The sequence below is a fragment of the Aegilops tauschii genome, chromosome 4, assembly GCF_002575655.3.
Source record: "Aegilops tauschii subsp. strangulata cultivar AL8/78 chromosome 4, Aet v6.0, whole genome shotgun sequence".
In the NCBI taxonomy this organism is placed as follows: Eukaryota; Viridiplantae; Streptophyta; class Magnoliopsida; order Poales; family Poaceae; genus Aegilops; species Aegilops tauschii.
Genome location: NC_053038.3, coordinates 268,167,849 through 268,182,664, shown reverse-complemented (window position 1 = coordinate 268,182,664; position 14,816 = coordinate 268,167,849). Strand labels below are relative to the sequence as shown.

The 14,816-nt window shown below is 43.8% G+C and overlaps 1 protein-coding gene across 1 annotated transcript; it reads right to left on the bottom strand.

The window, feature by feature from the left end:
- Nucleotides 1-2,491: 2,491 nt before the first annotated feature.
- LOC141021816 (uncharacterized) lies at nt 2,492-3,184 on the bottom strand. Its single transcript, XM_073497665.1, has one exon. The coding sequence runs from the start codon at nt 3,182-3,184 to the stop codon at nt 2,492-2,494; it is 693 nt and encodes a 230-aa protein (XP_073353766.1).
- Between the last annotated feature and the right edge of the window lie 11,632 nt (nt 3,185-14,816).

Below are 14,816 nucleotides of genomic sequence, written 5' to 3'. Positions count from 1 at the left end.
TTTAACTAAACTGCTTGCTAACCGCCTTCAGAAAGTGATACTAAGATGCATCCACCGCAATCAATATGGTTTTCTTCGGTGTCGTTCTATTCAAGATTGCCTGGCTTGGTGTTTTGAGTATATACACCAATGCAAAGCTTCGAAGCGACCCATCATCCTTCTTAAGCTGGATTTCACGAAGGCCTTCGACACAATTGAGCATGAACTTATTCTCAGAATTTTACAAAGCAAGGGTTTTGACTCCCGGTGGACTGGATGGATCAATAGCATATTGTCTACGGGATCTTCTTCTGTGCTTCTCAACGGCGTGCCTGGCAATCACTTTGTTTGCAGAATGGGCGTGCGTCAGGGGGATCCTCTCTCACCGTTGCTCTTTGTGATTGCGGTTGACTTATTGCAATCTGTAGTCAACGAGATGTGCTCCAGGAACATCCTCTCACTGCCAATCCCAACCAACTCCAGCGACTACCCGATTGTACAGTATGCCAACGACACTTTAATTGTTCTGCCTGCGATCGATGATCAGCTTATTGCTTTCAAGGAGATGCTTGACACATTTGCGACGTCAACAGGACTACGTGTAAACTTTAGTAAGTCCTCACTCATTCCAATAAACATGACTGATGCGGAAGGTGCTAGGGTGGCTTCTTTGCTCGGATGCGATGTTGGGTCAATGCCATTCACGTATTTAGGCTTGCCAATGGGAACTTCTAGGCCTACAATCTATGATCTACTGCCTCTGGTTGATCGTGTTGAGCGACGCTTATCTGTTTCCTCATGCCTGCTAAATCAAAGAAGCCGACTGCAACTTCTACAGTCAGTGTTGTGCTCCATGCCAATATACTTCTTGTGTACCTTATCTCTTCCCAAGGGCATTTTGCAGCAGTTAGAGCGAATCATGACGCAATGTCTGTGGAGGGGCAACACGGATAACCCGCGTCAATCATTGGCGGCTTGGGATTTAGTCTGTTACCCTAAGAAATTCGGCGGTTTGGGTGTTCTTAACTTGGGCATTCAAAATGAGGCTTTGTTACTAAAGCATCTCTTCAAGTTCTATAATAAAGTGGATGTGCCTTGGGTATCATTAATTTGGGACACTTATTATGCATTGTCACCACCTCAAAGCACCCAGAACTATGGCTCCTTTTGGTAGCGTGATGTCATGCGTTTATACCCTAATTTCTGCAAGCTAGCTGTTCCACAAGTTCATGTAGGCGACACGGTGCTTTTTTGGCTCGACCATTGGCAGCTGGGAAATCGTGCTGTTCTTTTACACGACTGTTTCCCGAGGCTACATTCATTTGTAGTTGATGATGCAATCACTGTCAAGGAGTTTATGGAGCGGCCTGATGTCTTGGATCATTTCCATTTGCCTCTATCATAGGAGGCCTACTCAGAATTAACACAGCTCCAGGCCCTGCTGCCTTTGATCAATCTGGATGGTGAGAGCAAAGACATTTGGAAGTGGCCTTCGAAGCCTGGTGTTTTTATGTCAAAGATATACTATGGCTCTTGCTTCTCACACCTAGTGGTTGACCCCATCTTTAAATGGATTTGGAAGTGTGCATGCACACTCAAGTTCAAAGTGCTTGGCTGGCTTCTATTAATGGATCGTTTGAACACTAGGGATATGATGCAACGTCATCATTGGATCATCCAGGATGACACATGTGTGCTATGCAACCTTGCACAGCATGAGGATCGGGCTCATCTTTTCTTTGCTTGCAATTTTAGCCAAAGGATTTGGAACTATCTTAGGATTTCTTGGTCCGTTCAGCCGAACCAAACCACATATGAGATGGCTCAATCAATTAGGAGGGATTTCGGTCATCCTTTCTTCACTGAGGTTGTCTTCACTGCTACTTGGAATATTTGGACACAAAGGAATGGGAAGATCTTCAGAAATGAGCAACCTTCTTTTAGAGCTTGGAGAAGGAACTTTATCCATGACATTTCTCTTCTGTCTCATAAGATTAGGTGTAAATATAAAGATAGTTTACTGTCTTGGATAGCTAACCTTTCTTAGCCTCTTTGCTTGTAAGTATCTTTTCTCTCTTTTTTCTGTAAATTTGTATAATTGTAACTATATTGCTTTCTTTTAGTTATTAATAAAGGACTGTGAGGCTGTTGCCTTGCAGTATATAGTCAAAAAAACTTGCACTGCATGCGTCCTATTTGCACACTGCATCTTATTTTGTTTTGTGCACTGCTCGAATCTAATGATACATAAGCAAACAACAGAAAACAAATTATCATAGGCATTCTGTACAACAAGTTCATCATCAACAAACTAATTTCAACAGAATGCAATCTAACATAATGAAAGTACATCATTACAAGCGATTCTGCATGGCAAGCAAACTAAGTTCAGCAAAAGCAAATGATCACAAGCAAACTAACGATACATAAGCAAACAACATAAAGCAAATTTTATGATAATTCTAAAACGACGCTGGCATTGTTGGCTCTTTGGCCGGCACAATCTTCTTCTTCACCAGGTAGCATCTCCCCATCCCCAGCTGCTCCTCGCGCGCTTCTTGGGGGGCTCCTCCTTCTCCAGCTTTGCACGGCGAAGCCCGTCCTGGGTGAGGGTGATGCGGTTCCATATCTCGTATGCTGCGTAGGCATCCTTTGCCGCGTACTCGATGTGCCTCATGGACAGAGGCAGGGTGGCCCAGTGCTTGTGTTCGTCGTCGGTGATCTTCTTCTTCATGTTGTTGCAGTAGTCGTCTATGAGCATGCCGGAGAAGTCTCCAAGGGAGTCCAACTCCTTGGTTGCCTCGGGCACCCTCCACTCCTTCTGGATGTCGACGAAGTTGGCGACCTCCAGATTGACGCGCTCTACCCTTTTTTTGTCGCCGTCGATGGAGAAGCCTGCAAAGGTGTACCTGGGGTCGGCGAGGAAGTTGTCGAAAACGATGCACCTTTCAGCGGCGCTCAGTTGGAAGAGCAGTACCGGGTGTTTCTTGCCGATGGAGAGTTGGCAGAGGGCGGGTTTCTGCGTCGCTTCAGGCTCGTTATTGTACTCGAGATCAATGCTGACGATCTTGTGGTGCTGGAGGCTGAGGTGGCGCTCGTACTGAGCGAGGGTGATCGCCATCTGCTTCTTGTCGTTGGTGTGGATGACGTGCAACTTGGTGTTGCCGTGGGCCTCCACGCCCTTGTACTCGTCGGCGAACACCATGGCCGGTAGTAGGGCTTGGTGTTTTGCGTGGAGACGGATGTGATGGAGCGATTTGGTGGCAGCGCAATGGATACTTGTGTTGTTGTGGATGAGAAGGCCTTTGGCAGGGGTCTGAATTTAAGGGGAGGACGCGGGGTGGGATGGCCGCATCGGATGAACTGCACGATCTCGCTGACGATGCGGTTGTGCAGATCGTGGGTTGGTGCGGCGTCTGTGATCGTGGGCTTGTGGCGATGGAACCGCTCCAATTGGGTGGTTGTATGCGAACGTGGTTTTTTTAACGTGGTTTTTTTATCAGTAATTTTTTTAACCACCACTTTCTATGCGAACGGGCATTTGTCACGTTTATATGTATCCTACGTGATAATGAAACTGCATTGGTTAGAGTTCTGCACTGCATCATGTACAATAGAGAACTGCATTTTGTCTACAGGTGCGTACTTCACCGTTTTTTGCGTGTCCTTGCTGCAGCCCCTAAATAAAGTACAATGTATTCCGCAATTTTACGAGTTTTTCGCTATGTTCTTTACCGTGTATTTATTCATGTAGGTAATCCAGAACTGGATTGCTATACCGTACTGCTTCGTGTAACGAAATGCACTTCATTTTTCTAGTGCTGCGTACTGCATCTATTTTTTGCGTGTACTTACTGCAGTCCCTGGTACGGGAGGGGTAGGGGGGTTGGCCCCCCCCTTTTTGTGTGGCAATTATTTGAAGGTAGACTTTTTCTTTTCGGATGCGTTTTCTTAACATGTGTGTTGTTTTTTATTTTAACTTTTTTTACGAACTGCATGTATTTTATTTTGTTTTACCGTTTGAACTTCATTGTTCTTCATAGAGAACTGCATCATGTGCGTTTTGATGTAGTCTGTCTTATTTTTAGCCGGGCCATTTTTGGGCCGGCCCGTTTTATGTTACCGTTTGCCACACGCGGGCCTCCTACGTGTCCCTTCCAGGCGATCCCACCGTTCCGCTGACAGGGAGAGAGACCGAGAACAATCCCCTCTCCTCTCTTTCAGTTTCTCCCAAGGCATCTCTCCCTCGAGCAAAACCGTCGTCGCCCGCAGCAACCGCCGTCGCCCGAGGAACCGCCGCCCTCAAGAGGTCCTTATTCCTGCACTCCGCGTCGCCGTCCGCTCCATGAGCCCTTGCCACTGCGCTCCCGCAGCCCTCTCCTGTCTGTTCCCGTCGCTGCACCCCCTCCCCCCCTCCCGCCGCCGCACCTTTTTTGTGGTACGTTCCGCTTGGCCTCGGTCTTGATCGTCCCCTCGTCTTGTTTTGTGCTTCTCGTAGTTGCTTTTGGTCATTTTGCTTGTGTAATTTTTCCGTAGGCAGTCGATTTTATCTCGATTTGAAGTCGATACTCGCGTGTAGCAAGGTGGATCTAGGCTTTCGTGAGATTTTCGCCGATTTTGTTGCTTACATCTGTCACTTCGTCCTTGTGCTGTAGGCAAATGCCATGTCTTCGTCGAGCAGAGTGGGAGGATGAGTTCAGGGTATGTGGAGTAATTATTTTAGGCTTTGTTTATTTTGTTTGATGTTTATCTAGTTTCGTAAACCATCCTGCATATTGGTTTTGCTCTACTAGTTTTCAGCGTTCGTTTGCATTATTTTGTCATGTGATGTTTTGTAATTTCTGTTTCTGGTTCTTTTTGAATCCAGTAGGTGATTGCAGTGCTCATAAAGATACACCAATTGGCTCTCATTGTCCTGGTGGTAAGGATCATGGTGGCGAGGGAGGACATAAAGTGAATTCGCCGATTGAATCTTCTCCCATAAGTGTGGTCCCTCCTTCTAGTATGTGATTGATTTGTTTATTTTGTGTATGCTGGTTACTTGATGTTGTACAAATTGGCGTTGCCTTGCTGTATCTAGTCCGGCATTTTGTTGGGAACAAACGTGAAGTTAGTGTATGCAGCACTGCATTTATTTTGTATATGTGAACTCCACTATATGTATGTGTGAACTGCATTGTTGTTTTATTCAAGTTTTTTGTGCAATGCATTATTTTTTATTTTTAGCTTATGGTTGGAGCACTGCATTTTATATGTCTAAGTGTACTGCATTTGTTCTTTTTGTGCACTTTTTAACGACCATAGTCAAACTTCATTTTGACGCAGTGTCTGTTTTCCATGCCGGGGTGCCTGGGTTTGAGGAGCTTACTCAATTGATTGACCATTATTTTGCAAAGGGTAATGTTGGTGTGAGCTTTGACCAGAGACGTCCCGTTTTGTCTGAAACACAATCGCAGTCTGTTGATGGTACAGAGGAAGTTACACATGATTAGATGGTCTCGGAACAGCTTCGTGAATATGAGTTGAAGCAAAGGAAGAAGAAGTTGATGTTTGAAAGTGACTCGAAAGAGTTTGCGGAGAAGGAGAAGCAGAGGAGAGTTGCAGATGGTGCCAAGGGTGCCGAATTTGCCAAGGTGAAGAAGCCTTCTTTGCAGAAGAACAGGCTGAGTACTGTTGCTGAGGAAGGTGGTACACCTCGGCGGAGTCCACGTGTTGTTGGCATGAACAAGAATCTTGGCAAGAGAACTGATGAAGCTGGTGGAAAGGATGATCCTCAGCGCAAGCGACTACATGTCACTAAAGGTCCCAACTCTAATGATGATGACTTTGTGCTTGCTGATTTTGTGAGGGATGTTCATAGTGGTAGACCAAAGACTGTGGTTCACCTAAGAGTCTACCCAAGCGTGCCCGTGATGATGTCGATGAAGATGTTGGTGGTGACTCTAGCGAGGAGGTGGATGTTGTTCCAAAGGTTTGTTGAAGTGGACTGCATTTGTTTCCTTCATTTGTTATTCTATCTGTGTTTTCTCTATCTCTTTTTTTATGGCTAGTCTTCTAATGCGGATTGCATTTCCCTTTACACAGAGGAAGAAGTCTAGTAAGAGCAATGCAACTGAAGATGATGCTGAGGGAGATGATTCTCGATTTAACAAGACCGTACGTTTGTCGCTTCCCACTGTTTGCAAGGCTGCTGCTTTGTTGAAAGAGGCACACTGTAGTCGTGTTCGGGATGCTGGATTTGGTGTTGTCTTTGAACTGACAGTAAAGAAAAATGTGTCGTGCATTCTTATGAGCTATCTGATGGGAGTGATTGACCCTTCCACCATGATAATGGACTCTGGGAATGGCAGGGTTCTTCGAATCAATCATGATGCAGTTCATCACATTTTTGATTTACCCATGGGACGTCACACTGCACCCATGCCTGCTGCCAGCAGCCATAATGACTCGTTGACTGCCCTCAAGGATGAGCTTGGCTTTGACCGTTTAAAAAGTATAGGTGTCAAGGACTTGCTTGAGAAGTTGAAGGTGTTGGTGGAGGAAGATGATCATGTGACTGTTGACCTTGCTGTGAAGGTGTTCTTCCTGATACTTTACCAGAATTTGTTGTGCCCCGGGCCCGCAGTTCGTTTGGGTAGAGTTGCTGCAATGGTAGAGAACATGGATTATGCGGCTATGGCTCATATGGACTTTTGCCAGCTTGTAGTTGATGAGTTGCAGGCAGCTGTGGTGAGGTGGCAAACAGAAGGCAGCAAGCAGAATTCTGCAGAGGGTTGTGCCATTGTCCCCCTAATTATGTATCTTGACTGCTTGAAGCTTCGCAAATTTTCAGTCATGCACACGTTGACGCCACGTGCGTCATACCTGACGACCAAGGACCTGATGAAGTTATACAATGAGGATGTGCTTGTGAAGGGAAAGATTTACTTGGAAACTTACAAATTTGGGAAGCTTCCGGTTAGTGCATCTGATTTTTTTATATCAGATTTTTTTTTAAAGGTGCAGCCATTATAAATACAAACTTTTCTAGTACTCACAGGTGTACTTCTCTTTGCCTCTTGTCTTTTTTTTCCAGTGGAAGGCGTCAGGTGAAGTTGCATGCGGCAGCTCTGATGCGGGGCCTAGCACTCATGCTAGGTTTTATGAGCCTATCTGTAGCCAGCTTCCTGCCTGTGATGATGAGGTGCCGCATACTCGTGGTTTCATGGCTCGACAAATCTTTGATAATAGAAGCTCTTCTAAACACACATTTGTTGGCGGCAAAAAACACGAGCAGATTGATGAGCTTCTTCTGAAGGTTTTGAAGTTGACTGAAGATTTGCCAACCTCTGGTGACAGGTTGAGGACAATTGCTGGTTTTTTCCCTATTGACCATGGCCCACGAGATGAAGATATTGTTGCTGCTCACAATTTTGATTATGGCCTGATTGAAAGCCTGAAGATTGCAGTGACGAATGTTCGGTCTTTGTATGCTCAATTGAGACATTCACAGGAGGAAAAATGCAGTCGGTATGAGAAGGATGTTGGGCATATTTTGGATGAAATGAACCGTCAGGGCGCTGGCGTTGGCGCTGATAATGTATGTTCTAGGTTTTTTGTGGCTTTGAACCTCTTTTGTGTATTATGTGGACTGCTCCTCACTATTTTTGTTTTTTGTGATAGGCTGGAGTGGAATCTTCTGGTGTCCATGGAACTAGGGACGATGGAATTGGTCAGGTACAAGTACTTCTGCCATGTCTGTTGTGCCATGCGTCCCTCTTCTTAAACTTGCATTTGTTGCTTTCCATTTTATTGTATTTTTTGTGTACTTCATGGTTGTAAAGTGTGTACTGCTTGTGCATAGTTGAAGTTTTTTTTGGTCGTTACCATCTTATTTTCATTTTTGGTTTGTTCTATGCCCGTAGACTGTTGTTGCTGCTTGTGATGTGCATAAAGAGTCCTATGATGGCTCTGGGAAGGATGAGGTCTTGGCTGATGCATCGTCCCCTCCGGATGTTGTAGCTGATAAGGTATAGTTGTATTACTTGCTCTGTTAGTGTGTTGTAATCTAATTTTTTGTTGTTGTTATAAACTTGATGTACGCTGTTATGTTCACTCATATGTATTTTCATTTACATATGTTAGCTGCGATAGGTTTACATGTGTGAGCTTCAGTATTTGACAGAAGTGAACTGCAGTTCTTTTTTGCATGCGTGGTCCATAATGTTTTACATACGTAAGCTTCAGTATTTAACCTAACTGAACTGCAGCGTTTGACAAAGTGAACTGCAGTTCCGTTTTACGTATATGTGGGTTGAGTTGTAGTTGTTTTGACACACGTGGGTTGCAGTTGTTTTGCATATGTGGACTGTCGTTGTTCTGTGTATGTTGTCAGCAGTCTTTGACATAAGTGTCCTGTGTGTTGTTGTGTTAATTATCCCCACACTCATTTTGTGTTATTGTGTGTTTTTTAAACTTTCCATAGCCTGGAGAACAAAACGTGGAAGTTCACATTGATCTGAATCAGGGCGGTTGTGCTGCTGATGGTGGTGGCAGTGTTGATGCTTCTGCATCGGTTGCCGTCGACTGTGCAGACCCTTCTGTAGCTCAAGAATCCCTTGATGCTGTTTCCCCTAGTCGGCATGAAGATTCTGATTTTTGGCATTGAAAAGCCGCTGGAGAATGTTGTCCCTGTTGTTAGTGTTGTTGCTTCCCCTGTTTGTCTGGCGGCCAACGATGTTCCTGAAGTATCGAGAGTGGAGCCTCATGTAGCTGAAGTATCTAAGGACGTTGCGGTTGACCAGACTGTTGTAAATCCAGAGAATGCTGATGTTGCTGCAGAAGGGCAGTCCAGTGAGGTTGTGGTGGATTCGTCGCAATCTATCCAAGAAAACGTTTTGGTCGGCTCCGGAGAACAACAGCATGAAGACACTGACACTGAAGGCAAGAGTTTTATTTCGAAGAGTGCAGTTGAAGTTTTTCTCATTTCATTTTGTTTAATTACTGTGGTATCTGTATTAGATGTTTAATGATAAGTGAAACTTGATCTTTTGTTTATGATTTTCAAAATAGCTAGCAGAATTTCCATATCTTAATATTGGAACTTCATTATTTGGATAAGTGAACTTCATCTTTTTGTTACAGATGACAAACTTCCTGTTGTGACACCGTCGAGCATTGATCCAGCTCTTCTGAAAAGATACAGTGAGTTGTACGCTGCTGTTACGAGGGTTTGGAAGGACAAGAAGAAAAAGTATGGTTTTCTAGAAATTGTTTTGTTCATATGTATTTTCTAATTTTGGTATTTACCCCTTTTTCTTTGTTGTTATTTTTTTAGTATCTTATGTTTCAGTTTTTTCATGAAAAATTCACGGACATGATTGCTTTTAAAACTGAGATGGCTGATATTACCATTGGCGAAGTTGGTCAATCCTTTTGGGATAAAGTGATGCTCACTACAAGACTTGTAGATCTTGGGGTTTCTTTGCTGGTAGATAAGTTTAAGGGATCTCCGAGAATGGTTGTCCCGTACCATATTTGTGTAAGAATGCAGAAATTTTTGTTTTATTTTTTTTATTTTCCTTTCTGATTTCGTGCAACGACCTGTTTGCTTGAGCACTATTTGTTTTTTGTTTTTTTTGGCAGACAAATATTTGGAATGGTGGTACTGTAGGTAGGAGTGTTAAAATGATGTTCTCTTCAAAAGCTGAGGAGCATGTTGATAAAAAGGATATGGTGAGTAACGTTTTTATGTGTCGAAAACTATATTTTGCGTGTTTGTTTTTATAGTGTTCTGTTTCTTCTTCTTATAATAATTTTATTTATTTTTTCGTGCTTCGAACAGGTCCTTTTTGCAACTTTTGATCCGCCAGAGATGAGGGATGGTGTTGGTCATTATTGTGTAGTTGAGTTAAATGTGAAAGAAAGGCGGTTTGAATTTCTTGACTTGCTCAATAAACCTGGCAGCCTTGATGCGATCAGGGTTTTTAGGAGGATGGTTAAAAATATCAAGCGTGCATGGAAAGAAGGAAGCTGAAGTTCTGATGAGCCGCTAAATCCTCCTACACTTGATGGATTTGTGTTGAAACATGTCATTGTCCCAATGCAGCCAAATGGGTGTGTTCCGTACAGCCCCTCTCCACCATACTGCTGAAGTTTTTTTATTTCATTTTGTGAAACTAATGTTTGTTATTCTTTTATTGCAGGCATGATTGTGGATTCTACATGTTTCAATTCTTGCAGACTTGGGATGGTGTTCGAGTTGCTCAGTTTGGGGTGGAGCACATTGGCTACATCAGAAAGGCCATGCTCTATAGTTGGCTCACATCGAGAAAGTGTTCCCTTGATTTAACATCACTTTTAATTTCTGCAGATAAAGATTGTTTTAGTGAACTTCTTTATCCTTCCTTTATTTTTTTTGTCTACTGCTTGCTTCCGGTTCTTACGGTTTTTTTACTAGTTTGTTTAGTTAAGTTCATGATTTAGAATGGATGTGTATATTTATTTGTTGTGTTAGTGAGATGCATTTTCTTTTTTGGGCAAGTGAGCTGCATTGTTCTTTACAAGTGGGCTGCATTGTTGTATACAAGTGGGCTGCATTGTTGTATACATTTTGATCTGCATTGTTGTAGACAAGTGGACTGCATTGATGTAGACAATTGTGTTGCATTCTATTCTTTAGTGAACTGCATTTTTTATTTTAATGAGATGTATTACATGTTTTTTGGTTTGTATTTTGTGCCGAGTGTTTCCATGTTTTTTCTACACGTTTTTAGGTTTTAATGGGGGGATTCATGAAGGCTGTACGTCACTGTTCGAGTCCTAGGGTTCTGAGGTGGTTATGGAGGATTGTGCCATTGAAATCTCTCCAGATAATTCTGGTTCTTTGGCTGGAGATGGTTTGAACACAGTTGTGGCGTCTGGACTTGATGGTGGAAGTGTTTCTCGACCTAGCTCTCCACGCGATGTATTGATGTTGATGATGATGATTTTGTTACGCCGTGTCCTCGCGTCACTAGGACTAGGAGTGCAGCAATTAATCGTCCTCCTGTGGATGACGTTGAAATATTTTCGAACAAGAGGGCAGGTGAGAGGGCTTTTAAGTTGAGATGCTCTATAGAGAAATTGAAGCCTCCGAGGTTCAAATATATTAATGAGGCGAGGAAAATAAAGGATCCTGTTCTCACCAAAGATTTTGTAACCAAATACCACGAGTAAGTTTTATGTGTGTGCCCTTAATCCTTTTTTGTGTTTTGTTTTTAATTTTAATTTTATTGATCCCATCTCTGTATGTTTACTGCAGGAATGCGTTCTTTATGGTGAATAGTCCTTTTGGTGATCTTGATACTTACACTGTTGACTATATATATAATGCATTTGGCAAAGGAGCTTTAATGGATTCGTATCTCATGGATTTTGTCATCAAGTACTAGAAGCAAGACCCTGTAATGGGTTTAGTTTATCATTCTGGTGGTGAACGTGTGCTACTTTCACCCTTATTTATCACGGTAAACGCGTGCTGTCATTTTTTCTATTGTACTGGTTTTTTATGTCCATGCCTGCATGCATTGTTTATTCTTTTTTTCATGTCCTTTTTTTGTTCTTTTTTGTTTGCAGTATGTTCTTCAGATGGAAACCTTTGTGACGAGAGATGATGAAGGAAACCCTGTATTGCCAGTTGTGCATAGCCCATTTGTTTTACAAGATGCAGTTAACCAGTTCAAGGTTTTTGTGAGTGACGACATAAACCTGTTGGATGCAAAACTGGTAAGTTCATTGTTTCCCATCATTTATTTTCTGGTTTGTTGCATTTCTTTTTATAGATATTTTTTGGAACAGTGGTCCTAGTGCTACATGTCGAAATAACTTTTCATTTCATTTTTTGTTTTTTTATCAGACCAGATTATGATGCCGCGCTCCAAGGATGGTCATTATTCCTTATAACGATGAACCAGCATCGCCAGACGTTTGATATCCATGACACTAGGAAGTACACTGGCCATCCTGATGTCATGACAAAGTGGAACAGGACTGATTACCACTCAGATTGCACTGAAGTGGTATGTCATTTTTTCTTGCCAAGTGCAAAGCTTTTTTGTGTTTCTCCTACTGCATTTTTTTATAAACTGCACATGCAATGTTAGCACACATAGAACCACACTTGTTTATGTAGTGCACTGCAACATATGCGTGACAGAACTGCATTTTTCTCACACCCCCATAATCCTTGTAAAAAAGGAGATAAAAGGAAATGACCTCACGTGCATTTAAAAGAGGGATTGTCTAGATGTTGAGAACAACTTTTGTATTTTTTGGTTCGTCTGAATAGTAATTTGATCTATGGTGTGTGTTATTTTTACATTGTGCTTCCTTTTTTTGCCAGATGAGGAGGATGACTCAGTTGCTGAAGGCTATTTATGGTGAAAAAATGTATAAATCTAAGAACCACCCTGACTGGGTTAAATTGGCAGAGAAGCCCTCTTACCCGATCGTGCCAGCGCAGGGAGCAATCGAGTGCGGAATCTATGTTCTGAGGTTGACGCAGTTGTATGACGGCCAACGTCTAGTTGAGAAAATTATCAAAACCGACGTAACACCTTCTCTGTTTTCTTCTTTTTCTTGTTACTTTTTTTTATTATTTTACTTTTTGTTCTTTATGACAACCTTATATTTAATCACTGTCTGCATTTTTTTAATTTTCTTTTTCAGCCTGCTGTTGAAGATTGGAAGGCGGAGTACATGTTCCAGCTGCTGTTCAATCCTTCGAACATGTTGTGTTATGAAGACATGCCGCTTGAGCCACGAGATCTGATTGCGGACCTCGGGCTTACTTCCCTGTCGCAGTCGCAGACGCAGTCACAGACGCAGTAACAATCATTTTGGCATTGTTTCTACTTGGTAAAAAGCCTGTGTACGGACAAGAACTAGGGTTCATGTTGTGTACCGTGTGCTGTCTAAGGTATATAATGTATGAAAAGACTTTTTTTCTGTTGTTGTGATTTTCGTCTGCTTTTTGCAGCAGTGTTTATGGATGAATTTGTATATGTATGTGTATTTTATATAAATAACTCATACAGTATATATATGTGTATATATTTATTTATTTTGACTTACACGTTCTGTGCGAACTGGCATTTTTTCACGCTTATATGTGTCGGGTAACGTAGCAGAAATTCAAAATTTTCTACGCATCACCAAGATCAATCTATGGAGTAATCTAGCAACGAGGGGAAGGGGAGTGCATCTACATACCATTGTAGATCGCGATGCGGAAGCGTTGCGAGAACGCGGATGAAGGAGTCGTACTCGTAGAGATTCAGATCGCGGTTGATTCCGATCTAAGCGCCGAACCACGGCGCCTCCGCGTTCAACACACGTGCAGCCCGGTGACGTCTCCCATGCCTTGATCCAGCAAGGAGAGAGGGAGAGGTTGGGGAAGACTCCATCCAGCAGCAGCACGACGGCGTGGTGGTGATGGCAGAGCGTGGCAATCCCGCAGGGCTTCGCCAAGCACCGCGGGAGAGGAGGAGGGAAAGGGCTGCGCCAAGAGAAGAAGAACTTCGTGCGTTGGGCTGACCCTTTTCCTCCACTATATATAGGGGGAGAGGGAGGGCTGCGCCCCCACCTAGGGTTCCCTCCCAGGGGTGGCGGCAGCCCCCAAACCCATCTAGGGTGCGGCCAAGGGGAGGAGAGGGGGGCGCCACTAGGGTGGTCCTTAAGGCCCATCTGGACCTAGGGTTTGCCCCCTCCCATTCTCCCATGCGCCTTGGGCCTTGGTGGGGGGGCGCACCAGCCCACCTGGGGCTGGTCCCCTCCCACACTTGGCCCACACAGCCTTCTGGGGCTGGTGGCCCCACTTGGTGGACCCCCGGGACCCTCCCGGTGGTCCCGGTACATTACCGATATCACCCGAAACCTTTCCGGTGACCAAAACAGGACTTCCCATATATAAATCTTTACCTCCGGACCATTCCGGAACTCCTCGTGACGTCCGGGATCTCATCCGGGACTCCAAACAACATTCGGTAACCACGTACATACTTTCCCTATAACCCTAGCGTCATCGAACCTTAAGTGTGTAGACCCTACGGGTTCGGGAACCATGCAGACCTGACCGACACGTTCTCCGGTCTATAACCAATAGCGGGATCTGGATACCCATGTTGGCTCCCACATGTTCCACGATGATCTCATCGGATGAACCACGATGTCGGGGATTCAATCAATCCCGTATTCAATTCCCTTTGTCTATCGGTATGCCACTTCCCCGAGATTCGATCGTCGGTATCCCGATACCTTGTTCAATCTCGTTACCGGCAAGTCTCTTTACTCGTTCCGTAACTCACATCATCCCGTGATCAACTCCTTGGTCACATTGTGCACATTATGATGATGTCCTACCGAGTGGGCCCAGAGATACCTCTCCGTTTACACGGAGTGACAAATCCCAGTCTCGATTCATGCCAACCCAACAGACACTTTCGGAGATACCTGTAGTGTACCTTTATAGCCACCCAGTTACGTTGTGACGTTTGGTACACCCAAAGCATTCCTACGGTATCCGGGAGTTTCACAATCTGATGGTCAAAGGAAATGATACTTGACATTAGAAAAGCTCTGAGCAAACGAACTACACGATCTTGTGCTAGGCTTAGGATTGGGTCTTGTCCATCACATCATTCTCCTAATGATGTGATCCCGTTATCAACGACATCCAATGTCCATGGTCAGGAAACCGTAACCATCTATTGATCAACGAGCTAGTCAACTAAAGGCTTACTAGGGACATGGTGTTGTCTATGTATCCACACATGTATCTGAGTTTCCTATCAATACAATTCTAGCATGGATAATAAACG

What these genes read in the sequence shown, in the direction of transcription:
- LOC141021816 (XM_073497665.1), bottom strand. Translation starts at nt 3,184, where the DNA reads ATGGTGTTCGCCGACGAGTACAAGGGCGTGGAGGCCCACGGCAACACC.